The sequence below is a fragment of the Nesoenas mayeri genome (assembly GCF_963082525.1).
Source record: "Nesoenas mayeri genome assembly, chromosome: 16".
Classification (NCBI taxonomy): domain Eukaryota; kingdom Metazoa; phylum Chordata; class Aves; order Columbiformes; family Columbidae; genus Nesoenas; species Nesoenas mayeri.
The window spans coordinates 8187597-8213828 of NC_137562.1; the positions used below are offsets into that span (position 1 = coordinate 8187597).

At 49.7% G+C, this 26232-nt stretch overlaps 1 protein-coding gene across 1 annotated transcript in view; it reads right to left on the reverse strand.

Annotated features, from left to right (window-relative positions):
• Positions 1 to 26232, reverse strand: part of LAMA5 (laminin subunit alpha 5) — a gene marked incomplete at both ends in the record, with an annotated part of 88288 nt that overhangs the window by 36246 nt on the left and 25810 nt on the right. Inside the window, 11 exons of the mRNA XM_080354674.1 lie at positions 195 to 332; positions 702 to 842; positions 1699 to 1761; positions 2214 to 2348; positions 3078 to 3168; positions 3984 to 4102; positions 4975 to 5090; positions 9742 to 9839; positions 10313 to 10483; positions 10735 to 10853; positions 14488 to 14605. Coding sequence (XP_080210800.1) covers positions 195 to 332; positions 702 to 842; positions 1699 to 1761; positions 2214 to 2348; positions 3078 to 3168; positions 3984 to 4102; positions 4975 to 5090; positions 9742 to 9839; positions 10313 to 10483; positions 10735 to 10853; positions 14488 to 14605 — 1309 coding nt within the window. The remainder of the gene's footprint in view (positions 1 to 194; positions 333 to 701; positions 843 to 1698; positions 1762 to 2213; positions 2349 to 3077; positions 3169 to 3983; positions 4103 to 4974; positions 5091 to 9741; positions 9840 to 10312; positions 10484 to 10734; positions 10854 to 14487; positions 14606 to 26232) is intronic.

Below are 26232 nucleotides of genomic sequence, written 5' to 3' on the forward strand. Positions count from 1 at the left end.
GGGGCAAAGCGCACCGCAACACGTTGGGTTTTTTCTGAGCTTCTCAGGTGGGCATTTAGGTGCTGCCCTAAGCATTCAAACTGTTGCGTGTATCTTCCAAAACACCCCATACCCCTCTTCCCAGCCCTCCCCCAAAGCCCTGCCAGAAGACTCTGGCTTTTCACATGCCCACCCGCGGCAGGACAGATACGCACACTGGCACAGAGGGTAGTTGAAGTAGCCGGGAGCGCACTGGTTACACGAGTGCCCTTCAAATCCCGTTCGACACAGACACTGCCCTGTCTCGCTGTCACAGGTGCCATCATATTGACCAGGGCCAGAGCACTGACAGGCTGGAAAGCAACAAGGGCACTAGTAAATAAACAGCTTATTAGTCTTTCCCATTTCCTAGGAAAAGGAACCAGAGATGCCTGTTCCTCTGGGGTAGAAATGCAATTTCTGGAGGGACCATGGGGGACACAGCAAACATGCCTGGCCCACAGCTAACATCCACAGGGAATTTCTCAAGAGCCACCCCCGGGCTGGGAGGATGCTGGAGGGTCAGAGCGGGGTGGAAAATATCAGCAAAAGCCATGGGAATTTGTCACTTAGAAGTGAGGCTGGAGAATTTCTCCTCCCCAGCACGAGTGGAGGACACAGAGAGGCACGTTCCTCCCCAGCAAGAAGAGCGAGCTTGGGGCCATCGACCCCGAGTGACTCACGCTGGCAGCTGGGTCCATAGTGGCCCGGGGCACACTGGTCACACTGTGTTCCCTGGAAGTTGGGTTTGCACACACACATCCCCACTCGGGGGTCTTTGCGACAGGCGTTGCCTTCTGTCCCACCGGCGTAGCAATCGCAGTCTGGAGTGGGGACACACAACAAGGGACATCAGTGGTGTGGGGTGTCGGGTTGGGGGAGTGAAGGGGGCACAAATTATCTGAGAACCACAAGGAAGAGGAGGAGGGGAAATGAGAAGGGAAGTGAGAAACTCCAGCTCAGGAAAGAAAAACCTGCCTGGAACACAGAGAGTTTAAAACATCAGAGGGAAGGAAAAGGTTATCTGGAGTGCACTGGGGAGCATGAGACAAGGGAGGATGTGGTGGGAAAAGAGACAAAAAAAAGCAGAAGGGATGAGATGAACAAGAGGAATGAGCATCAGAGAAGAGGGAGGCGGAGGGGAGCAGGGATGGGGGCATGGGTGAGCTTCTAAAACAACACAGAAAAACAGAGCAAGCGGCTGCCTGTGCATGCTACCGCAGCTTTGTGCAGAGGGGACCACGGGCACAGACCCCTGTGCTGGCCACCGCATGGGAATGGCAGGACACGCAGGTGTGGCAGAACGACAAGTTTGTATCTAAACCCAAAGGCTGAGATCTGGGAGGACCCAGCTCAGGATCCAGCTCAGCCACAGACCCTCTGTGACCCTGGCGAGGGCTCCTTACAGAAGGAATGTCTCCACGTGGCCTGGACCCCAGGAAAAAGCACACAATCACACAGACACTCTGGGCTACAGCTTCCTTGTCTATAAAAAGGGGACCATAAAACTTCCCTTTCCCCCACCCCTCAGCTGCCTCCTCTCTCAGAATCACTCTGTGTCGGGGTTGTCTCTTGCAACATATGTCCAGTAAGGCAAAAACCTGATCTTGCATTGGGTGATGAGATACAACAGTAAAGCATGGTGACTGCCAAAGCAGCAAGGAAAATTACACTACTTACTTATTATCTGTCCCGCAGGGAGCACTTGTTCTCCAGTATCGTTGTAAGCGAAAGCTGGAACAGCTACGCAGAGAAAGAGACATTGCACAGGTCATCACAAATGCTCAAAGAAATCCTGTCGGTACATCAACGGGTTGGCAGTCTCACAGCTCAACAGGCTGAATGAAAATGTGGAACACAGTGCAGACATTCCACTAGACAAAGATCCATTACAACCATTTTTAACCTGGGCTCTGGTAAGATGACATTCACAGTGAGGTGATACTCCAGCCAAATGGGAAGCTCCTGGTGACTCCAGAGAGCCACGTTCAGCCCAGCTCAGCTCTGGTCCAGCTCCCACCAAAGCCAAACATGGGCTTGTCCCCACCTGCAGGAACTCCTCCTGGGACAGGTATGTCACGCTGCACAGGGAGAAGGCACCTGGAGAGCAGCCTCAACTGGAGCTGCTGGCCCTTCACCCACGGGGTCTGTGGGGACCCAGACCTGATCCCCACGGCCCCGCACCCCCCGCTTACGGTAGCAGTGGGGGAAGTTGATGTATCCCTCTGCGCAGGCATCGCAGTGCTCCCCTGTGTAATTGGGCTTGCAGTAACAGCGGCCGGTGAGGTCCTCGCAGGTGCCGTCGGTGAAGTCGGACTCACAGTTACAGCCTGCGGAGAGGGACAAGCCGGCCGCAGTTGTCACTAACTGAGACCCTTGGCCAGCCACGAGCGCCACAGAGGCATCCCTGCGATACAGAGCCTCTAACCCTGCCACCAGCTGTAAATTCTCGCCAAAACAAAGAGTGTGATTTTTGCCTCTTCGAAAGGGGTCTGGCTTAGAGGAACTGCTCCCACTGTGCGTGTCCCACAAGTACAGAAGCACAGACGCATCTCGCTTCTCCAGGAGACCCCGGTTTCCCAGGGGAGGTGGTGGTGGCACACTGCAGCAAGGACACGTGCATGACAGCCGATGTGCCACAGACACCAGACCGAGCTGGGCTCCCCAGCAACACAGATAGAACCTCCTGCTGCCTAGAAATCCCTGTCCTACATTGTGCATGGAGAGCAATGGTCTGCAAGTGCCAGCTGAAAGGGCACAGAGATGACAGCTAACACTGGACTGCCCTGCAGGCAACAGCAGGGCTAACAACACATTTTTAGCTCGTTCCAGCCCTAGAACGTGCCACCACTTCTGATTTCACGGATGCTGCAGACACACATACATTCCCATGGGCCATGCCAGCTGCAGCAAGAATTGCTCACACAGCCACATCTCTTAAGGTGCTGCACTCCCTGTGCCAGAAAAAAGCACCTCTCAGCTCAATTCTTCAGATCACCCTCCCCAGCGTCAGCGAGTCCCCACAGGCATCCACAGCCCACAGAGGAAATCACACTCACGGTAGCAAATGTACGGAGAGTCGATCGGGTGGTCGGGGGACCGGTAATATCCTGGGATGCACCTCTCGCAGTTAACGCCGGTGGTGTGATGCTGAAACACAGTGGGTTAGAGGGGTATGAGTTCCTCTGCCTGTAGGATTCACGTTCACTAACAGCTTCAGGGTCCAGAGGGAGCAACTCAGAAGTGCCAGCACACAGAAGACCTAAATCTGCTCAAAATTCCACTTACGCTGATTTGAAAACAAAGCATTCCCTGCAAACCGTGTATCCTCACATGAGCCTAGTTTGAGTTTCAGGTTCATATCTGACCTCAAGCCCATTTCAGTTGCTTCCGATGGTAATATGTCCTGACCACTTTGTGCTAGGAGGATGGAGCAATTTGTTTCCTCCCAGTAAGAAAGCACAGCTATAAGTTTCATGCCACTGCACAAATTAACCAGCTCATAGTCAAACTGGGAGTGGAAAAGCGACTTTCCCACTTTTGTTTGGAACTTTGGAGTCTGAGGAGATTGACATCGGTGGTCAGAGAGCGATTCAGAGAGGTGGCAGCACCTGAGCACTGCAAACTAGGCAGGGATGTCCTAATGTGCTCAGCACCAACCTGTCCCTACCAGGGCACATAACCCCAATGCACCAACTTGGCCCTCCTCAGCAGACCTAACCCTAAAGCATCAGAGGTAATGGCACCGCCCAGGGGACAGTGAGGAACCCACGTGCTATTTTCATTACTGCTGTACACTCTAATCTATGGCAAAGAGACAATTTCCAGGCAGAGACCTAATTAAGACAACAGAAGGTGCATGAGGGGGTTGGCAGAGCTGCCAGCAAGGCTGAACTCCATGCTGACAGTGGAAACAAACACAAAAATCTGCAACAGCCTTTTCTGTAAGAGCCTTTCAGGCCTACCTGACAGTCAATGCAAACACCTCCCCCTTCAAACTTGTCTTCGTGACTTTTGCTGGCTTTGTGGCGATCCACCTCTGGGTCATAGTAGCAGTCATAGGCATGGCCATTGCAATTGCAAGCTGAAAATACAAAGAGACATTAGGTAAGCTGCAAGCCCACGAAGGTCCTTCAGTCACCAGCTGGATCTCGAGATATGAACTCTTCCTCCCGGGTTACATTTCTATGAGAAAGATGCTAGAATGCATCTGGGTCGTTCCATAATCACCCAAGCTCGCGAAAGTCTTCCAGCTCAAAAGCCTAATCTGCAACCAAAAAAATGCAGCATGCATAAAATCAGAAATAAAATATGTGCAGGTGTGTATGGACAAGAAAGAGAAATTACTCAACTTTGGGGCCTCAAGTAGTCTGGTTTAAAGGGCAATGTTCTCGACTCTTTTATCCCATCCAGGATGGAGGTGAGCCACAAAGTTCAGCACACGGTGAGGCTGCTCTTTACAAACCCACAAGATTAAGATCCATCTGTCCTTTGCCGCCCCATGTTTATAAGCGATCGTGTGATGTAGCTGTGCTCCACACTCTGCATTCCCAGTGCAGCATAAATTCCCCCTGTCGGCATTTACCAAAAGTTTCTCTAGACAAGTAAATATGTCCTGTATGTAAACACATCCAAATGTAATTCATCTTGGAGACAGAATTGAGCAACAAGACTTGCCTGCACGAACCCTCGGACACGGAGAAGGAACTGGAACATAAGCAGCATCAAAGTCCCGCACAGAACTAATGGGCCTCCCTGTGCGAGCCCTGACTGAGCACAATTAACCACTGCGCAATGTCTTGTCTTCGCAGCATCGCTGATCTCCACCCAGTGCCACCCACCATAAAACCATCCGTTTCGGCGAACAGTTTCTCTGCACTGCGACATCAAGGGGCTGGTGAAACGTGGCTTTGCAAAACAGCTGGAAAAGGAAGGAAAAACCCAAGCCCGACTTACGCTGGCACTCGTTGGCGCTGTCGGCCGTGGCGGGTTTCCAGGGGAACTGGTTGAAGCCAGGGCAGCAGCGGTCGCAGGACCCGCCGCAGGTGTTGTGCTGGCAGTCACATTGCAGCCTGCAAGGGAGAGAATGAGGTACAGCCGGGATGTCACCCTGACAGGGACACATGGGATGGGGAGCTGCTATGTAACACTGCTGTGCACATCACTAGTCATACACACAAATGAGTGATATTTGTTAAACCAAGTATTCTGGAAAATATGCTTTTTTAAATTTTTTTTTTTTAACTTTTGAATTGCTGATTATTTTTTTTCTGAGCCAAACACCAAACTTTGCACTTCCAGTGCCATTCTGTCCCTTTCTTCCTCACCACCATCACTCTTGTCTTCACAGGGAGAGAAGGATTAGAGAAAAACAGTGTGCCACTACCTAGACAGCTCTACAGACAATAAAATGTGAAACGGTCAGAGGGGGCAGCGGTAGAAACCTGAGCTGAAGTAGATCACTTGAGAGGGAGCAGCATGGTGCAGGGACGCGAAGACGTCCCACCGCAGCATGAAAGGAGCAAACAGCAGCCCAGGGCTGGAAAGGGATGGGGCCACACGGGTCCATCTGCTCCTCGGGGTATACCTGTGCTTGCAGAGATGAAGGCCATGAAATGTGAATTAAGCCTTTTAGCAGACGCTGGCCCCATGCTCCCTGTGAAACGCTGCTCCTGCTTTTCTCGGCCGGCACAGGCAGGGCTGTGCTGGGTAAACAGGCGGCTCCGGAGGCGCCAGGCAAGAAATCTCGATGGTCGACTGACAGATCTCGTCCCTGCTCGACCGCAACGGTGATTCATTAACATCAGTGACATCATCTCCAAAACTTCCACTTAGCAGAAGGCGATTCCCATCCAACACAAACGCTTTGTTGTATTAGACTTATGGATAATACAGAGTGTTCCAGCTTTTATCTGTGCAATTACTCATTTCCCCTCAGGGCCGGTCTGCCACTCCCACCTCTCCCTCCTCCAATGCTTTTCCATTCAAAAGCAGTGTTCGATAATACATGTAATTTTTTAAAACATCAGAAATAAATGGAGCAGTCACTCCGGGTGAAATGTAGAGGTGCAGACACACTCTTCCACAGCTGTAGTGAGCTGTCATGGTTTGCACCCACATGTATTTTTAAGATGCGAGACCAGCAAGTGTTACATATGGGGAATGGCCAGGCAGAGGAAATAGTGTGGGACAAGTGAACTCATTTTAATGAAACACTGGAGGATGTGCAAATTTAGGGTAGTGCAGGCAGGAGCCACACTCAGTATGTTTGCTTCAGCCCTGCTCCTGGTCCTCCCCTTGCAGACACCATGAGATGCTTGGCCACAGGCAGCTCCAAGGAAACCACATTTTATGGTTTTTTCTTTTTCTTTTCTTTGTTTTTTTTTCTCCCATGGCAGCAGCTGGAAGTTGATATTAACATCTATATACACATGTGTAGAGCAAGACAGTCACTGAGTCAGGGAACTCATAAACCTGCAGAGCAGCGTTAATCTCCCTGGCTGGAGGATGTGGCTCCAGCCACACAGGCTGGCTCTTTGATGCTTGAGATGTTTGAAAAGCACTGGTTGAGTTCCCAAAATGCAAAAAGGTGGCACTCCATGAGTAAAGATGCACATTTCAGATGGAGAAGGAGCTATTTATTTAGCCTCTGCTGTCCAGAGTTAGCAATGACCTCTCAGAGAGCTCATCTATCAAAGTAGCTTTACCACACCTTGTGCTGAGTTCATGTCGCTAATGAATTATAGACAAATGTGCATAAGCTACAATATTTACATGTTTCATTGATTGAATATATACAAGGGAGAAGAGGGAGCGGCTGTGTTCACATAGCACATACTTGCTGGTTGTCCTGCCGTAAAAAATCAAACCGCAATCTTCCCACTGGAACTGACGCTCAATAGCAGAATATAAACAGTTTTTAGCGAGCAGCTGTGTCAGAGCTAAGAGCAGCACACAAGCTCTACAGCATCTGGATTTGTCCAGGACATCTGAGGAGCAGGAGCAAGACAAAAAGCCCCTTCCTCTAACTGCTTCTGACCACACTGAGGGAAAAACACCTGCAAAAGGGACTCACAGACAGCACAAATCTACCAGCACACATGGTGCTTTTCCTTCTAAAGTGGGAAAGGGCAAGCTAGCATTCAGGATGCAGCAGCGGGAAAGCACCCTTGATCTCCTGCAGATCTATCTGCTTCTAGCCTGCCAGACTGCTGTTATCTTCAGCATCAGGCACAGAAGCAGCAGATGGATGCTCTGCTTGTCTCCTCTCTTGCTCGTGGCATTCTGTGATGGGGGAGTGAGCCCACGGAAACAGCTGCTCTTATCAGACAGACGCAGAGCACTTGCAGGGTCCTCCTGAGCTCACGTCAACAGCACCCACATGTTAACACACGATTCCTGTCTGGGCTCCCTGTCTGCAACGTGCCAGGTCCCTGCTGATGCTTATCTCACTGCTCCAGGGGTTTGCCAGGAGAAAGGGTTGTGCCTGATCCTGTTGGTGTTCACCTTTAACCGGGAGAACTTTCCTTCCCTCTGTTTAATTCAGCTCATGCAATCCCGGGGCAAAGACAATTGTGGAAAGTGCAAAGGAGCCGTGAGGAGGCTGATCCTGCGCACACACCGCAGGTCCTTGCACACACACACGGGAACCAGACGTGCTGCCAACCTAACACAGCTGGATGTGCAGCCTCTGTAACTTGGCACTTCAGAGAAACTTTCCAAAGCTGGATAAACATTATCATTTATGGCCAGGAAGTCAGCTCATGAACATGCTCCATCACGTCCTAAGGTCTCTGCCAAGATTTCTAGCTCAGCTCACCTCACCTCTATCAAAGTGCTCATCCTGCCTTTCTGGGTAACAGGCACAAGAAACACAGGCATGTGCAGAAGAGAGAAGTTAAAATGAGAAGCAGAGACCTCCCAGACAGGCTGAGACATAACTGTGACTTTTAACGGGGCTGGGCCAATTCACATTCCTTGCCTCCCTCTATTTGCATTTCCTTGCCCTGTTGCTGTCACATATCAGGACATGTTCAGAGGGACACACCACACCTCCTACTCCGGTCACACAGATTTCTGAGGGAATGATATGTTTCTGACCACTGGGGCTCACGACACGACAGGACAGCATGTCCGAGCCCTGGCTGCCCCAGTGATGCTCTTGCCACACAGTGCTGTGGCTGTATCACCCATGGGGCAGGAGCGGAGGGACGTCTGACCGCCCAGCAACGCCCGTTCCGCGGGAAGGCTGGACACAGCTGCTGCTGGAGCCCTGGAGAACGGCAGCGTTGCACCAATTAGTAATTTTCTCAACTGCAAGCATCATATTTCTGGTGAGTTCTCTGTGCTCCTGGGCTTGTTAACAGCGCACAGCAATGCCATGAGAAGTTCTGTATACCTAGCATCTTTGTCCTGATGCATCCCAAAGCGCTGTACAGATGTTATGTGCTCACTGTACAAAGCACCCAAGTAGGAAATATTTTCTCCTCCCGGCAAGCGCGATCTGCTTGCGGTGAAATACAACAGCTGCTTAAGAACATGTGCTGCAACATTAGAGCACAGTTTGGGGCCAAGAGTGAAGATGCCAAATGCATCCAAATGAGAGCGGAGGAGGTGAATTCTGGGAGGCAGAGACAGTTGTCAGCAGAAGTGGCACTGAACAAGGATCCCAACGTATCTCTCCTCCCTCATCTTCTCTCTCTTCCCGGAAAGACCCAAGTCATTGCTACAGCCAAGCAATATCATGGCGTTTCTATGTTAAAGAATCACTTTGCATCACAAAGCCCTTTTGCCCTGGTACGCAGGTGTACTGTACATCCAGCAATATCCAAGTATAAAACAAACCTAAGGAACTGTACATCCAAGTGTTTATGAACTTCCTTCCTTTTGTCAGAGAGTTTGGCAGACTAAGACAGACTTGCTTACCAACACATCTTTGTTTTAATACTTAGCGGCTTTAACCTTGGCTGGGACTCACTGGAATTTTCTTTTAGAAGATCCAAAAGCTCTACATGATCCTGATGAGAAAGAAATACAAGCTTCCCTTGTCCAGCTGAATCTACCCATCCCTTTCATAAAGGCAACATTCAGGCTGCAAACAGATGGCTAAGAAGCAACAGTTTCATGGTTTGAAGCAGGTCTTTGGCATTTCAAGTTGCCAAGGCGGATGGGAAGTCCCATGAGCCAAGTGTAGCTGCTTTGCATGCTCTTGTTGCTTCGCAAGCAATATATGTTTAGCTACATACATAATCTATCATTCTTTTGAGCAGAACTGGACAGAGCAGAGTCTCTGGTTTCTTGGGAGACCATCTGTTTCTGAGAGCACTACCCCAATTCTTAAGAAGCCACATGAGAAGCAAGAGACTTCTCCAAACAAGCTCAGAAACCAGGGCTCAGTTTTGAGGCAAAACCTCCACGTTCAACAGCAGCATCAGCGTCGCACACCCACCCTCCCATTCCAGCACTCTGCTCCCACGGGCATGACAAAGTTTCGGGCAGGGAAAATAGCTCAGGGAGCTGATCTGACTGAAAAACAGCCTGACAAAACCATATCATTTTTGCTACTTTGGCTAAGCAGGTTCCCAGTTTGTTCTCAGGGCAGAGTCATGGACAACAGTGCTGACGTGGTTACCAGCTCAGGACAAGGCACAACTCACGCTGGTACCTTTCATTCTTAGCACAACAATTCAAACACTTTTATACAGAAAACTTTGAAAAACGTACCTGTAAGGGTCATTAGGATCTTTGGCATCACAGGCATCTGCGTGGCCATGGCAGACACAGCGCCCTCCAATGCTGATATCTTTGATGCTGTAGTAGTACTGGAGAGAACAAGAAAAGTTGGCCATTAATATATGTATAAGCTTCACAACTGCCCTACTCAGGATTCAGTAGGACTTTATCCAGTAAAACAACGCATTGGGCTATTTCCCTCTCAGTGACAAGCTAGACCTTGTCGGCTGCAGCATCTCTCCATGGTAAGACCCGCCACCACTAACAGAGCCCATTAGCTACAAGTCAGGTCTCCCAGCACAGCCAACAAAGCCAAGTGACACTAAGAGGTGTTTCCCAGTTTCACGCTGTTGGTGCTAAGCACAGTTCTTCCCAAAAAGCCCCCAACTCCAGTCACGGCAGCAGTGGTATCTGCTGCAAACATCTTCAGCTGGAGGAACGCAAGCACAAAGAGAGGAAATCCCCACAGGCAACATCCAGAGATGTCTTCTCCCCAGAGGTGGCCCGCACAGCCCTCAAACATCTCCACGTCATTGGCAAGAGGTCTCAAGGCTTGCCTTACCCTCCTTGTCACCGTAGGGTCCCTTAAGGCTTTGCCCATCAGGTGTCCGAGCAGGGTGTTTGTCTGCAGGAACCGCAGTCTGATGTTGGTGGCTTTCGTGAAATTCCGCAGAAGAGGAGAGTAGGAGAAGTTCATGGCTCCCGGGCGCCCGTTTACCAGAGAGACAACAATCTGTCCATGCAAGGAAGGAAAACAAATCTGTGTCACTCCCTGGGATGGGAGGAAATTAATCCCTCCCTCAGTCAAACCCAGTCTTTACCTCCCTTTAAGACAACTGAATCAGCTCCCTGCCAATCTTATTTGGTTTAACTGAGTAGTTTTAAATGGCATCCAAAACTCAAGAGGGAACCAATTAATAAGAGTACATACAGACACTGAAAAACCTTGGAAACGCCACGGGATGAAAATGTGCAACTACTCACCTCCCCATTTTCCAAAGGCACGATACGGGAGTATTCAGTGGTGCAGATGGCGTGGTCGTCCTTGGTGATGCGATCCACGGTTTGCAGTCCAAACTTCTCGATGCAGTCCCTCTTGGAAGCTGTTCATCAACCAGAGGTGAGAGCACAATTCAGAGCTCTGTATTGATGTTCCCACACTGACCAACATGAGGGAAGGGTGTATACTCTTCGTTAAGCGTTTACTATGTACAGGCTGCTTCGTATCGTTAACTCTGTCATTGCTAACATAAATGTACTCCACCAAGGGAGGGAGTCACTACGAGAGTAATGGGCATGATCAGAATATCCCTCGAATCACCTAATTATAGTGAATTAATGCAGAGATGGAAGGTGAGAATGGCCATTGTAGCTCCTGAGACCACCTGAAGAGAAACCTACCTCTTAATTTTGGCATTAAACTCTCAGCTTAACCACCCTGAGCCCTAATCCTGGTCTGAATTTGTTGCTTTGCCAGCACTGGGTTTGCTACACCACTTCTGCTGAACTGGGGAAGGGCTGTTTGCTGCTAGAGCTCCCTCCCGATGCAGGAGCTTGTACCATCACGTTCATGTGGCTCTTTCACCTTTCGGGTAAGTCCTGAAAAGCGAGCCAGCACAGAGCCACACAATGGGAGCCACCACAAGCCACAGCCACCACTGCAGCACCTCCCAGCAGGCAGGGTGGGCACACAGGTGTGGGGAGGGGGCTGGTGGTGTTCGTGAGAAGCAGAGCCTGTGGGACACCTTGCCCTGAACTCTGCAATCGCTCTTAAACACACACTACAAAGCAGAAATGCTGCAGCTGCCCAGAACCGCTCCTTGGGGACAGTGATCAAGGGCTCCTGCCACTAAGTGGCAATGCAAGGCTGGCTAAAGCCAGGGGACAGGCACAGCCAGGCACACTGCTGGCCCTGCAACCTGCTTTGGGGACACTGCATGCCAAGGAGTCTCCAAAGCAGCCGTAGGAGCATCCTGGCTTCCCTGCACAGCCGCTCCTGCAAGTCCAGCACCCTTGTCCCCAGGATGCCCAACAGCCCCGTGCTGGCAGAGCCAACCAAACCACCGTGAACATTCTGGGGTAGTACAAGACGTGATTGTGTAGGGTGGCGAGCACTCACATCTACCCCTGCAAAAAACCTACACAGTGCTGCTCTCTGGCCACTCTCTGGGGCTGTTGCCCCAGGGAAGAGCCTGGGACACAGTCTACTGTTCCCTCCCACTCCAATTTCACCTGCACCAGGAGCTGTCAGCAGTGTGTGCCAAAGCACACGGTGTTTCCATGGGGAGAAGTGGGAGTAAAAGGCAGCAAACACAACCCACTGCCCCTGCCAGCGCTGCTCAGCTCACACAAGGAGCTGATGGGGACACGTTAGCCTAATTTATGGGAATAATCCTCCAAAATCTGTTGCAATGTGCCTCCAGAAGGCATGTCCTCCACTCCACATGCTGCCCTGGTCGGCTAAGCCAGGCAAGAGGACCAGGACAGGGGGCGCACAGAGAGATTCTGCCTCTGCTGCCTTCACCTTTGGCTTGCACCACCCACACCTCATCTCCAGCAATGTGGCCTCGCTCCATGAAACACTGTTTTGGCAACAGCAGGAGCTTGGCTGCATCCACAGGAAGACGATGTGGAAACATTTAACATCGTGTCTCTGGCCACATAGCTTTTCTTCACCCGGTGCTTTTTTAAAGACCATTTATTCTGAAGCCCCAGGCGAGCAGCCGGTCACCACATTGATTTCCAGAGCACTGCCATGGCGGGGCATGGAGACAGCATGCTCGGCAAGAGCAGATACTCCGGAAAACCAAAAAACTCCTCTGGTTCTTGCAGATCTACACAACCATGTGAGACAGCAGCTGAGCACTCTGAGCTAAAACAGAGCAACACATCAGCCATAAACCACAGCAATGCTTTAAGGAAACAACAGGCTGGGGAAACCTGCTTATGCTCTGTAAAGAACGGAGCCTTGTTCTGTGCTATGACTGCGTTCCCCTCTGCAGTGACACTGCGCAGCACAGCGAGACAAAACGGGATAATCCTGCACAACACGCTGAGCTGGGCAGGCAAGGATCCACGGGGCCGGATGGACAGCTGGGACCACGCATCTTTCATGTCCAGTCCCCATTTGAAACGCTGCGTGGGGAACCCTTCACGCGGATAAAAGCCACCGTAAATCTCTCCCCAGCACTCATACTTCTCCTTTGGTGGCCGAGGAACGCGTGGTGCCTCCCAGCCGCGATGCCCGGAGGATTTCCAGCGCCACGGTCCCTCAGCCCCTCGCCCCACGGAGCACATTAGCTGCACCGAAAGATGCTTTCCACAACACTCATTTCTTCCCTCCTCCCACAAAGCCAAAAACACTTCAGCAGCCTTGCTGGGGGACACAGGGCAGCGTGGGGACCCGAACACATCCCACGATGAGTGGGGATACAGGGGCAGTGCTGAGCCGGTGGGGACGGTGTCACCCACAGCAAGGCTTGCTGGAGTCTCTGTGGAACACTCACATTTCTGCCAGGCGCCTTTAACCCTCTTGCTGAACTGACCAGTGTTTTTATTAGACCACCTACAGAATTCCCCATGCTAAAAATAAATCTCCGCAAAGGACTTCTTGTGCTAGCGAATCTGGCAGGTTTTGGAGCAGCCACCTCTTTATTTCCATGGGAATTTTCCACCGGGTTGTGTCACTGCACGCCCCTTCTCAAGGGGGTTGGTAACAAGGTCTGATGTTGCGGGAGGGAAGAGGACTCCAGACATTGCCACTACATGCAAATAACAAGCAGAAGGGGCAAGAGCTCCCTGCTCAGCCCCAGACCATGCAACAACGTGACCGTAACGGGCCCCAAGAGAGGCTTCAGAGCTGGAAGGGTAATTCTCAGAGAAGATTTAAAAAAAGCAAAGCAGGCAATCTGACAGCAGTAATTTCTCACTAGTACACAGCAGAGGGGAAACTATCTGCACTGGAGAGGAGCTACCATGCTAAGCAACGCAGTGGGTAAAATATCTGCAGCTCTTTCTTGCAAAAAGGCCAACAAAGCTAAAGCACGGGCTGACAGGTAAGCCAGAAATATGAGCCTTCAGGGGCAGCCCAGGGTGAGGCCTCAGGTGCTCCAAGGTCTTCCCTTGCCAGGTTTAAGCTCTGGCTGTAGATCTCAACTCACATCTTCTCCCAATTAATGCTGTTGCTTCTGGGAGGGGATGGTGGTTAACAAGTTCCTTGGCATTGGGCTACCCCATAGACACTTTGGGAGAGGCTGTATCCCATCTCCAGTGCCGGTAAGTGCAAGAGGACTGTTCTGCCACAAGATTTTTCCGTTACAGCAGCCACTTGGAAGCGAGCTGCTGGTTTGCTTCTGGAGGAGCTGAAATACGTCAGCCTGGATATGGTACAGGGCAGATTGACAAAGGAAAGCAGGGAGGAGATGACAAGTAATCTCATGTTGCCAGACCTAGATCAGCAATGCCCAACTGTCGACACTGGTGCCAGCTTCAGCATCCACATAGATTCTTGTGGACACCAATACTTTAAAAAACACAGCCCCAGAAAGCAAAAAAGTCCTCCTGTCCTGAGGAGCACCACAACTTCACCTAGCTGCTCTGCTCTAAGCTTCAACTCTTGCAGCCTTATGGGGCAGAAGAAATCGAGAACACATACCAAATATCAGCAATGACACAGAAACAACTCCAAACCCAGTCTCATACTTGCCTCCAGCTCTCTTGTCACACTGGAATACTTACAGGCAAAATACTGCCAGGGCTCGTAGGTAAGGCCAAAGTCAGTAGATCGCTCCAGCACCCAGAGGTCAGGACGAGGGGAATTCGCAAATTTGATCAGGACATATGCCACATGGAAGAGCTGAAAGAAAGGAATACAGAGTTAGTTGGCTGCTCGAGGCATCGTGAAAGCCAGGGAGAGCTTAGTGGGATCCAAACCGAATAAATGAGCTGGCACTTTGCAGATCCTCCTGCTCACAAGCAGCCCGTGGAGCAAAATCCTCCGTATCTAAAAGGATGGTGATATGACACGGCTGCTGGAGAGAGCCAGATAGGGAGCTCAGCTGCCACCGGTCTGAACGCAAACAAAACACAGACTTTGTGGCTACAGGCACTACTCGGAGGTTGTGCTGGGCAACACCTTAGACTGAGCCTTGACCCAAGCAGGTGGCACTATAAACCAGCGCCCCTGCCCTACCGAAGCCCTACCGAGGGAATCTCATCCTGGCTTGGCAAGGCAAAGGCTTGGTCCCCACCGCAACGTCTGCAAGGTGATCAGGAAAAGCTGCTATATGAAGCTTTTCTGGGGTACTTGGCTTTGGGGCTGTTCTTGGGGTAACAGGTAACAAACACCCTGGACTGCCAGCTTGGGTACATCCAACTGCATCTTGCATCTATCCCAAAATTATCACTATTTTTTTTAAAGCTCTCTGCACGCAGCCCTGCTTCACCCACACAACCTGTGTTTTTAAGCTGGTTGCAGAGAAGCCCCAGCGCAGCTGCTCTTCCCCAGGTGCCACAGGGAGGGGAGAGCAGGAGACCCGCTTGGCTTCGGCACAGCTCCCATTTGTCTGGACACTGACGTGTACACACACACACCCTTGCCAAGAATACAATAAACCTACTCTTTTAAAGAGCTAAAATATCAGTGCTAGAGAGAAACAAAAGCCCCAGCAGAATTTCCCTTCCCCGGCTGGCACGGGCTCGCTCCAAGAATCCCCACTCCATCATCCTGTCACAAAGTGATATTTAAAGGCAAATAAAAGTTCTCTTATCGGAGAAAATTCCTAATGTCAAAAACAACCCAAAAGGGAGTTTAGTAGTTGAAAAGCAGAGATTTATAGCTCAGGAGTCTCTCCTATATGAACATACACCCCCCAAAGACTAACAGGTAGCCAGAGGGATGCCTCCGCAAGAGGAAGAAAAGGACGGCTCGGTGCCCATCGCAGCCGTGACCAGCTGCAGGAGGGTCAGAACAGCAGCCTGCACCTCACCCTGCCCCAGCCACACACAGCATCAAGCCACAGGGCGAGTATTAATAACAACATACCTCCAAAATAGCCCTGACAGTCAATAGGAGACTTTTGAAGGGAAAACAGAGGCGAGGAAAAAGCGCTTGAATCTACCAAGTCACCCATAAAGTACATGTCCTGCCGCGGTCATTCAGACAAGGGGCCCAGCGCTGTCGTGTGGGTACGGAGCAAGAGGACGGGGCAGCCCTGCGATTGGCACCGGACAGTCTCCTCCTCGGGACACACAGACAAAAATGTCCTCAAGCTATATCACAACTAAATCCAGCTAGGAAACCTGCCTGATCCTGAAGTACAACATTCCCCCCATCAAGGGGGAAACAGACATCTTTTTCAAGTTTCTAAAAACTGGGAAAAAAACAGACCTAAATGCTGCCCTAATTTCCCTCTGCAACCTACGTATTGTCAAGGCTTACGAGCGCAAGTTTTTTGGGAGAGCAGCATTTTCTGCCCCCTTATCCTCCCAGTAGAGTTGTTATTTTTTAGTGAAGTCCAAGAGGCTTCAGCTCAGGCAGCTGCTTTCTCTGTAGGACCAGTTCTCACAGCTTCACATCTGCCTCTTGGTATGGGAACAGGGCTGAGTACCAGCCAGTGAACTTACACCTTCTCTCCACTGTAAATCCTCCTCCGGCTTTATTCTACAGGGAATAAATTAACGCTTCTACTGGAATCTGGCATAGGCTGTAGCTGGACAAAATTCACCGCAGCTCCAGCGTACCTGCCCGTGTTCTGGTCTCTGGTACTGGGTCAGCCTCTGCTCCAGAGGAACAACCACAAACAGACAATTAGAAACGTGAGGCACATCTGCCTTCTGCATTTATCTTTTTGCAAAGCCAGCTATGAGTTTATAGTCAGAAAATCCCATGGAGTTTCTGGGGGTTCCTCCTTACTGTCCAGTCTCATGCTGGAAAGAAATGTTCCTAATTAAATGTCCTCGAGTCCAAACTCCTCGCACACTTGTAGCTCTCAGAAGTCCCCCGCAGAGGTTATGATCCAGTCACAAATCAGTGCATGGTGAGAGTTGTTTTTTGCACAAACACTGAAATGATGCAAACACAAACCTGGGGCTCAGTGCTTTCTCAAGTCAAAACAACGGCTGAAAAAAGAGCTGGTGCTGCTGGTCGCAAGCCCTGGAATAAGTGCTCCTGGGACAAGGGGCAGCAGGGTCAGGCAGTGCACAGGCTCATAAGCCATACAAGCTCTCTCTAGCTGAAAGAAGCAGCAGTAGCTGTTTTCGGTACATTTTCAGTCCTGGGAGATGTGGGTTTGTGCTTGTACACACACAAGGCACCGGGGAGAACTGTGTCCTTGTCCCTGGGAGCTCTCTGAAAGGCCAGTCCCACCCGCAGCAGCAGGATTAAATATCCAAGACAAGGCTGGCATGCTAACTTTTTATCTTTTATTGCTGCTTTCCCCAGAAAAAATCCTCTGGGTTCTTGCTGGACCAGTTGCAGTAACTCAGCTGAAGCCCAGTTCGGATATTCCTATCCCGCTCCTGCCCTCAAAGCCAAACATGGCTCCCAACATGACTTCCAAACCCATCGTGAGCCATGCTGTGTGCTTTCAGACTGCTGCTGAGTTTCATCCCAGCCATGACCGCAATTTTGAGACACAAAGAAGCCAGCCAAAACTGCACACCCACTCCTCTCCAGCCTGTAAGGGTTCGGATCCTTCCTACACGGAGCACAGAAAATATTCTGGAGTCCGTGACCACAGTGAACCCGACCCTGGAACAGGACCTGCATCCTGGTATTTAGAGGGATTTTTGTCAAACTGCCTGCCCCTCCATCCAGCATCCTTATCGTGTAGAATATCACAGCCTGCCGGAAAAAATAAAGGCAGATTGCCTGCTTCAAGTGCATACGCTAAGAAAACTCAGAGATACAAAGATGGAGTAGTAGCTCTAAAAACAGAGCTGGCAGAGAAGCCAGACTTTTCATTCCATGTTTAGTTCTAGTACAGTTCTGCCCAACTAATATCACAAGAAAAATGGTGGGGTTTTTTTTCCAAAGCCTTTATTTAGCTCCTATTAGCAATGAGATGAATAAAAACCTCTATGCTCCCAGCCTCTTAGGCAATTTTTTTCCCTTCTCCATGGAGGACGGAGGTGGAGCAGCAGATTTGATGCACACCCTTGTCTCCATTGCTCTCAGCACCTCTGAAAGCACACCAGGTACAAACCAACCTTCAACCAGCGCCTGGGATTTCATGAAATGAGTTTTGAGCCAGGAAATTCTGACAGGAGTCTTTTAATTAGCAACCAGCTTTCTTTGAAAATAGTAACATCCCTATCTCCAGATGATGTTGCTGTTAGTGGTTTTGAAGCCTGTTTCCTTAGTAACAATCACTTGTGGCTGCCCCAGTGCCTGGAAGGATGGAGCAAGTCCCAGAGCCAGGAAAGGAAGATGGAGATGAGGGCATTTCCTCCATCTCCCACCCACTCCATCCTTCGGCATGTTTGGACGACGGGCAGCTCCATCCAGCACCAAAATCACGTGAAAATATAATTCTGATTACTGCCCAGTGTGACAGTGCAAAGATTTGAAGAGTAAAACCAGGATCTGGAGAGGCAAGAGAAACTCAGCTGCTTTTGGAGCAGTACATTCTGTCTGCCTGTCCATGTATCCTCCTGCGTGAGCAGCACACGACGGCAAACTTGCACATTCCTGCTCTATTCCCTCCCTCAAGACACTGATTTCAGTTTTCCAGCTCTGGGAAGCACATGTGGAAACAAGACAGCAAGCTGGACCCAGCCACATCCCATGTTTCTCTGGTGAGGGATTTTTGGTGAAGTCTCCCTGATGTTCCTCCAAGGTGCCATAAAGCCATAGAGCAACATTGAATAAGCAAAATCAATCTTGAAATTGTTCTAATATTGGCAAATTGGTCCTCTGACAAAAAGGTACAAGCAGGCTACGTTTGCTGGGAGCTACATGCAGCTCTGCTCCCAGCCCCGCAGTGCGCAGGGGTAGTTTATATAGCAAACCACTCTCTAATTTTCTGCAGGACAGATTTATTACCTTTGGCGTTGACTTATTAAAATAGCACCATGTAAAAACAAAGCAGTTCATCGCTTCCTAACCGCTGCTAAATATCCCCGTGGAGCACGCATGTGGATAGCATTACCGGTGCTGCTGTATTCCTGCTTGGGATTTCCTGGAAGGATCGGATGGACCAGGCGAGCAGGTGTGTGGCTCAACGGTGCAGGGCACGGGCAATAAATCCCACTCTTCAGGGGCACACGAGGCCTCCTGGGTGCGCACAGCATGGCCAGGAGCAGTGGCCAGCCCAAAGGACTTCAGCACACGCACAGCAGGCACCTGTGGCATTTCGGGGCACTCCGCACCCCAGTCTGGGTCACTGCACAGCAGGGAAAGCATGAAAAATCCAGATGAAGCATTTCAGAACCACCGTGGAAGGTGTGTTGTGGTGAGAGGTTTCTTTGTGCGTTTTTTCGTGTTTCCCCGGAGCTTTCAAAAGTGACCGATGCTTTTCTTCCCTCCCAAGCCCACTGATTCCCCAGGCACCGCCTTGGTCTGGTGCTGCAGCCACGAGCCCACCTGGGAGACACGGCGGATGCCACAGCCTGGATAGGGGTATCTGTCACAAACCCAAAACCACAGGTCACCTCTGTCCCCAGCCCGAGCACCAGCTACCATGGGCACAGTGAACACTCGTCAGGCTTCAAACACTCAGCAGCGCTGGCACCACGTCTGCTCTTCCCAGCAGTTGCAGAAGGTAAAACTAATAAGCAATCAAGCCTCTCCGAGCACCTTTTATCCCCACAAACAAGTGTGCGGAAGGTGAAGAAGCCCTAGAAAGCCAAAGAGCTTCTGACTTGCTTTGAACTTTTCCGGGTCAGTGATCTGCCCCTTTCGCATCTTTTGCCTGTAATCATTTATTCTCATTGAAGCAATGGATTTACTCATTAACAGTCTGACTGTCCCCCTGCTGAGCTCCTGCTGTCCCTACAGCACATTTATTTCTTCCTAGCCCAGAATCCTTTATTAAAGCCTCTCACATTTAGCTGGTGGTATGTGCCTACCTTTTATTTCCAAGCACACAAGAACTTTTTCAACCCTTCTAGGCAGTAAACGAAAGGTGCTTCCCCTCCAAGCAGGCAAGGCTTTTGTGCAGTCATTTTTAATAAAATACTCAAATACCTGAGACCAAACAAATCCACACAATAAAAGCACAAAAGATAGTGTTTGAAAGACGGGTGGGTCCCAAAACACACACTTTGCCCGTTTCTCTCTTTTGCTCACAGCACCTCCTGCCCCATTCTCTCCTGGAAACCACAAATTCAGAACTACCAGCCACCGTGAAACCTGCTCAGTGCCATCACTAACAGCAACTCAGTGTTTTACAACATTATTTTCTAATTAGTGCCCGCTCCCATTCTAAGTGGCCCGGCTTAAGTAAACAGCCGATAGAGCATTTTCCACAAAGGATTTTTTCTGTTTTTTAAACAGCACTGAGGAGGATTTGGCTCGTTGACTTGTTTCACACACAGCACTGCTTTATCTCCACAGCATCCTCCTGCGCCAGCGGTCCCTCTGCAGCCAGGGCCATACACCGCTCCTGCCAAAAACCCTTTGGGGACCAAATCTGCGGCCCCTGGCACACGGCAGGACAGAGCAGTGCCATCGCCTGTGGCTCGGCGAGCCTGCACAAGTGAAGATTTGGAAAGCCAGGCTTTAGAAATGACCGCCAAGAGGGCAGCAGCAAGAGTCCAACATGCAGAAGGTTCAGCTGGCTGGCGCTAAGGATGGGAGAGACACGGAGGAGTCTGGGCAGGACAGGTTTGGGGAACACCCTGTTAAATCCATGCCTGCCTGGAGCTGCAAACAGCAAATGCCACCTGGCTACAAGTGCAGCGTTCAGGGGATGCTGACACAACAACCTGCGCACACACTTGTGCTTCAAACCCAGCGAGTGGGTTCCCTCCTGAATTCAGAATCAGCCCTACCCCAAGTGTCACTTACTGGAGGTGTCACAGCAGAGCAAAACGCAGCCAGGGCAGAAGGGGATGGCTAGAATTCCTCGGGATGAGGCTTCAGTCACTTATAGATAAGGACTCACCCACACTAGGCTTTCACTGTGCATTAGGAGATAACCTGCACTTGGCTGCGATGGCCTTTGCACCTTCTATGTTGCTGGGAAAAGTGTAAAGTAACCCCTCAGAGACAAGAGTTAAATATTTGTCTTTCAGCCCAAACTTGAACGAGCATGCCCCTAGGGAAGGGCGAAGTGGGCCCTATACTCAGAATTTCACATTCTCAGATATTTACCTTTGAGGTGTCAATTATCTTCGGCTGTTAAATGCTCCTAGGAGGCTTCTCGGAACTTTTTTGGGAGTGGGGTGTTCCGGGAAAATATCTGCATTTTAATTAGTCACTGGCAGGATTAGCAGCAGTTCATACCAGCATCTTCCTCACAGTGAAATATGGTATTACTTAAAGAGAGGGGTAAGAAAAAAAAGTGGCTTGAAGAAGAAAAATGGAAAATTACTATTAATCTCAGGGCTCACGGAGGCACAAGGAGCACAAGAGGTCGGCATCGATGGCCCTACCGTGAAGTAACACGTGCTTGTGCCGTGTTATCTGACGGGCAGAAGAAGCCAAACTGCCCGCAAGTATCATGTAGATAGGTGAGCAATGAGCAGATGCCCCAGAAAGACTTGGTGTTCTAGAGGAATTTAACTGGAAGTCACTCTAATCCAGACTGATAAAATCCAGCCACAAATAAATCCAGCCACATAAATAAATCCAGCCACATAAATAAATCCAGCCACCTACACAATGATGGCTTTGAGCAGAAAAAAATTCCACATTGTTCTTGGGGCTGATTTTCAAAGTCTCTTGGTGCATTGCCTTAATTCTCCTCCCTTGAACTATCGTGAGTTCGTGACTAATTTTAGTAAAATGACAACAACACGAGCAAAAACTCTAGTGATCCCAAAACATACAGAAAAATGTGCTTTTCTATAAATAGCAAGCAGGAACTCCCTGTTTTTTCTAATACTAACTGGTGTGCTTGCATTCTAAATCTGAAATTGCTGAGAAAAAGCATGACTTGAGGGATGCAATCTGACAGCAGTTATTTGAGACAGCAAGAAGCAGCAGCCTCTTCAGGGAGCTATCACTTGTCACACAAGTGGGGGGTTTTTCTGGTAACTAATGGGAAAGAACTGACTCAGTTTTTAATGCCAGCTACACTTTGAGAGGCTAATGGAAGAAAAAAATCTCCCTGGAGTGCCTCACCCCACCATGGCAAATTTTATTAATAGACAATTAATATGCATTAATAGACAATGAGGACATCTCTGATCTGGAAGGACGTGACTGGGTGTCTCCCAGTGAGCTCCAGCATGGCACTGGTTCTGCAAATCAGCCTTTTAAGTCCACATCACTCTGCATTCGCCTGGGTTGACATGGACAACGTTCCTCAAGAGCAACTCACCCCAACGCCACCTTTGCTCAGGGAACAATCTTACACCGATACTTCAAGAACATCAATAGGTTGCTTTGTGAAGGAAGACTCAAACAATGTACAATACACATGTATGAAGGAGAGGATGCCCCTACCTGGTACCTCCTTTTATCAACATGCAGCCTAACCAGGCAGAAATTACGACCTTGAGCGCAAGGAAAAGAAAGGATCCCATTAAAAGACCATGTTCATCCCTCTACCAGCCAAGGACAACACAGCCACAAAAGGATTTCACCAAGAGATTACCAGGGCTTAGCGATGTTCCCGATCTTTCTCGTTCCCTCTGAGTATAATTTAACAACTCTTGGTTAACCCAGTTAACTTGGTTAACTGTTCACCCAGCTGCATGCGCGCCGAGATGCAGCGAATAAAACCATCCACAGTCACGGACTGTTTGCTTTTAAAACATATAGAAGGAATCCGTGACGTTGGCAGCAATCGTGACAAAAACAAGTCATTAAGACACGGCACATTCCGGCCCCAGATGTATGGGCACAGCTGTGAGAAAGCGCAGATCTACGGGACAGCTCCGCGGAGCTCAAATCTCCGGGGTACTCAGGTCCTCCGGGCTCTGCCCACGCTGCAGCCAGTGACCCTTGCTGGGAAGAGATGGGGACAGCAGAGGGACACTTCTGATCCCCTCTCTCACAAACCACCACCAGTTTGGGCAGGCACAGAGTCTGCAGGATGCAAAGTGTTCATATCCTAACAAATAAAAGTTGAGGCGAGGCTTCGATGGATTTGTGAGCAGAGCTGCCTCCCCCGACCCAAGGGCTCCCACACAAGCAGGCAGGAATTTCAGCACACGCCGGGCCAAAATTCCGCAACTTCCTCCAAACAGCAAACAGCTCCTCACTAAGAAAGCTGGTCTGACCTTTCATATCGCTGCGTTCCTCCTGCTCCACAATTAAAAAGCAGCAGCAGCACAGTGCGCCCATCAATTGTTGCACAATTTCTGTACAGAAACAGCACAGGGCACTTGGGATCAGCTCAAAGCATTGAAGTAAACCAGCGTGGCACAGTATGTGGCACCGACATCACACTGCTGATGTCTAAGCTCAGCAAACACCATGTGAGGTTAAACAACACCCCAATAAAGACAGGGTCCCTACCAGTGCAGTACCTCGATGGCATTTCAAGCCAAGCAAAGCTGGCACAGTCAGAACGGAGAGCCTGCCTGGTTCTCAGTTTGGGTCCAAACTGCAAAAGAAGGTACACAGCCCAAGCTCACTCTCAAGCTCCTATGAGATGTAACACTTGGCAATTTTCAAAACCATCCTTCAAGAAAGGATTTTGGTATGAAAGTGTCTGAAATCCCCTGGAGCCAGCGTGACCCTGCAGCCAGCTCCTGTAGCTAGCTCACTGTATCTTCCCATCATCACTCTGCCTTCAACACCTCCCAAACCCAGGCAGAGAAAGGAACTCGTGATGCAGATGGGCAGGAGACCTCTGTCCGTTGTGTTAACAAATCCCTCACGATGTAACACCGACTTCCCAATGAGCTGGGCTGGGAGTGTGGAAAATCAGGGCAAAATGCACAGGGATGAATTTCTCCTCTTTGTAGAAGTGTCAGACATCACAAGATGGATTTGTGGAACAAGAATGCAGGGGAGGAAGAGCTGAGAAGGGTACGTGAGAGGTCTTGTGGTTTAGACCAGGTGTAACAGCAAAATCCTTCAAATGGACTAAGATTAAAAAATATAAATTCAGTGGAGTAATATGCGTGATGTCATTCATACAGGTCTGAACACAATGAACTTGTATCTAACAAGTGGTCCAAGTTAAACTAGAAGCTGTTTCAGGTACATCACAAGCGAAGCTGGTTGTGCAGAACAGCTGGTGAGAAAAGCGACGGTCCCGACTGGCAAGAAATTTAGATATCCTTGAACTTCCTAGTCTGTCAGTTCACCCGTACTCTCTGAAGTGCGTTATCTCTGCTTGCAGGGTTTACTCCAGCCTTTTATTGTCATCTTATCTCCAGCCTCTTCCTGCCACAGTTTCAAACATTTAACATCACAGAACAATATGAATGAGCGAAAAAAAAAATTAAAATAATATATATATACCAGCCAACCTCCTTGGCAACCTGGCTATCCAGCTCTCTGCAGAGGCAGGATGGGCTCTGCACGCAGAGACGAGGAGAAGCAATCTCCCCCGGCTGATAAGGACAGGATAACTACAAAATTCTCTGTGCCTTGAGCACAGCTTGGTAAAGCGCTGGTCAAACCAGACAGACCTATCTGAGCCCATTGCTAATGTCAATTTCAACAGCATCCACTGGGTCAACGGGAAGAGAAAGGGCAAACACATCCCAGCGACATTTGTACCAGGACCATAAAACATGGTACACTCTTGGGTATGATGGACTAATTAAGCAGCCTATCTGCAATTCAGGATGCAACCCTTTTAGGGCAACAACCCTGTAGCCGTTGATTTCTGCAGTTGTATTTGTGAGGGTGAACTGAAAAGTGTTCCTGGGGAGCTGAAGAAAACAACCTTCTCTGGCTGAGGACACCACGCCCCAAAAAAGACTTTTGCTATGGACAACATGCATTCATGACTACTGGGAGAAATCCCCACGCCTGTCAGAACAGCAAGAGGGATCCCAGGCAGCCCTCTCCCTCGATGGCACAGCAGGACGCACACGGCTGCAGGCAGCACTGAAGAGATGCCTTGAAAGGCACCTGAGCTGCCCCGCTCACCAATGTGCAGGACAAGCTCCGCAGCTCTTCTTCTGACAGTTTAAACACAAACCAACAAACAAACAGAGAAAAAGCCCCAAACTCCCTGGTCCCCACACATCCCACGGCTCATGAGTCACGGCCATAAACGGAGCCCAGCTGGCTGCTATGGGATTTTTGTGCAGCCTCTATCTGCCCAGGAAGAACGTAGTTATGACACCAGAGGCTCCAATGGAGACAAACGTAATCTCCCCAAGATAAGGCTTGTCTGCGGTGAAAGGAAATTGGCTGCTTTGTTTCAAACCAGACCTCCGTTTCAAGTACCTTTTTGCATACGCTTGCATCTCCTCCGCTGAGCTGCTCAGCCTGTGGGTCAGTGCTGGGGCTGGTGCAACAGCACAGCCCGAAAATAAATCACTGCAGGGGCTTCTCGCCAGCACAGCCGGCGGCGGGAGGGCCGCGCTCTTCTGTGAACCAGCCCTCCCTGGGACCAGCTTAATTGGACCTTTTAGACTTGCTTCACATTTCCAAAAGAGGCCACTGTCCCCCATCGCTGTTTGCTCATTGTGGACGCAAACTCAGGAGTTGTATCCATCAAAGCCTGATGGTAATGAAGACCAATTAGCAACTCCTCAACTGTCTCATCTGGGGTTTCTGAAACCTGGATGTGCTGCAGGGTGTTCACCTACCCTGGCTACACTGCAAGTCTCTCACAAAGCAGCTTCGAGGTCATCCAGGCTATTCAAGTTTTGTGTTATTTTTAGGTCTCCAAATTATGTGGGGATATCCGGGAAGACTTCACAGATCCAGTCCAGTTCCCACAGAGTTCAAGACCAAATTGCTCACAAACTCATTTTATCCTCAAGGGTTTTTTCTTAATGTTTGGCTTATGCCCTCTTGCTTCTATTGGTATTTTAATTCTTTAAAATACACAAACAAACACCACACACCCCACAACAACAAAAACTTGAGAATTTTTTAAACATTATTTTAAAGGGAAAAATATTCTGAACTCTTTCTGGGTGAAACAGATATTTTGAAGCCTTTCCCACATTGGAAATGAAGGTATCTGAAAAGACAATTCACATCCTGCCTCTCCAATTCTCTTTGGGCTGTTACCACAGAAAACAAGGGAGAGACAAAAAGGATGAAGACTTCCTTCTCTCAGTCACCTCATCTCCCAGTTGGGGCTTACGCTGGCTCATACTCTTTGAATTTCAATCAGCCCATAGCAAAATTTTAAGTCTTTTTTTCCTCTCACACCACAAGTTTTCATCTACAGCATC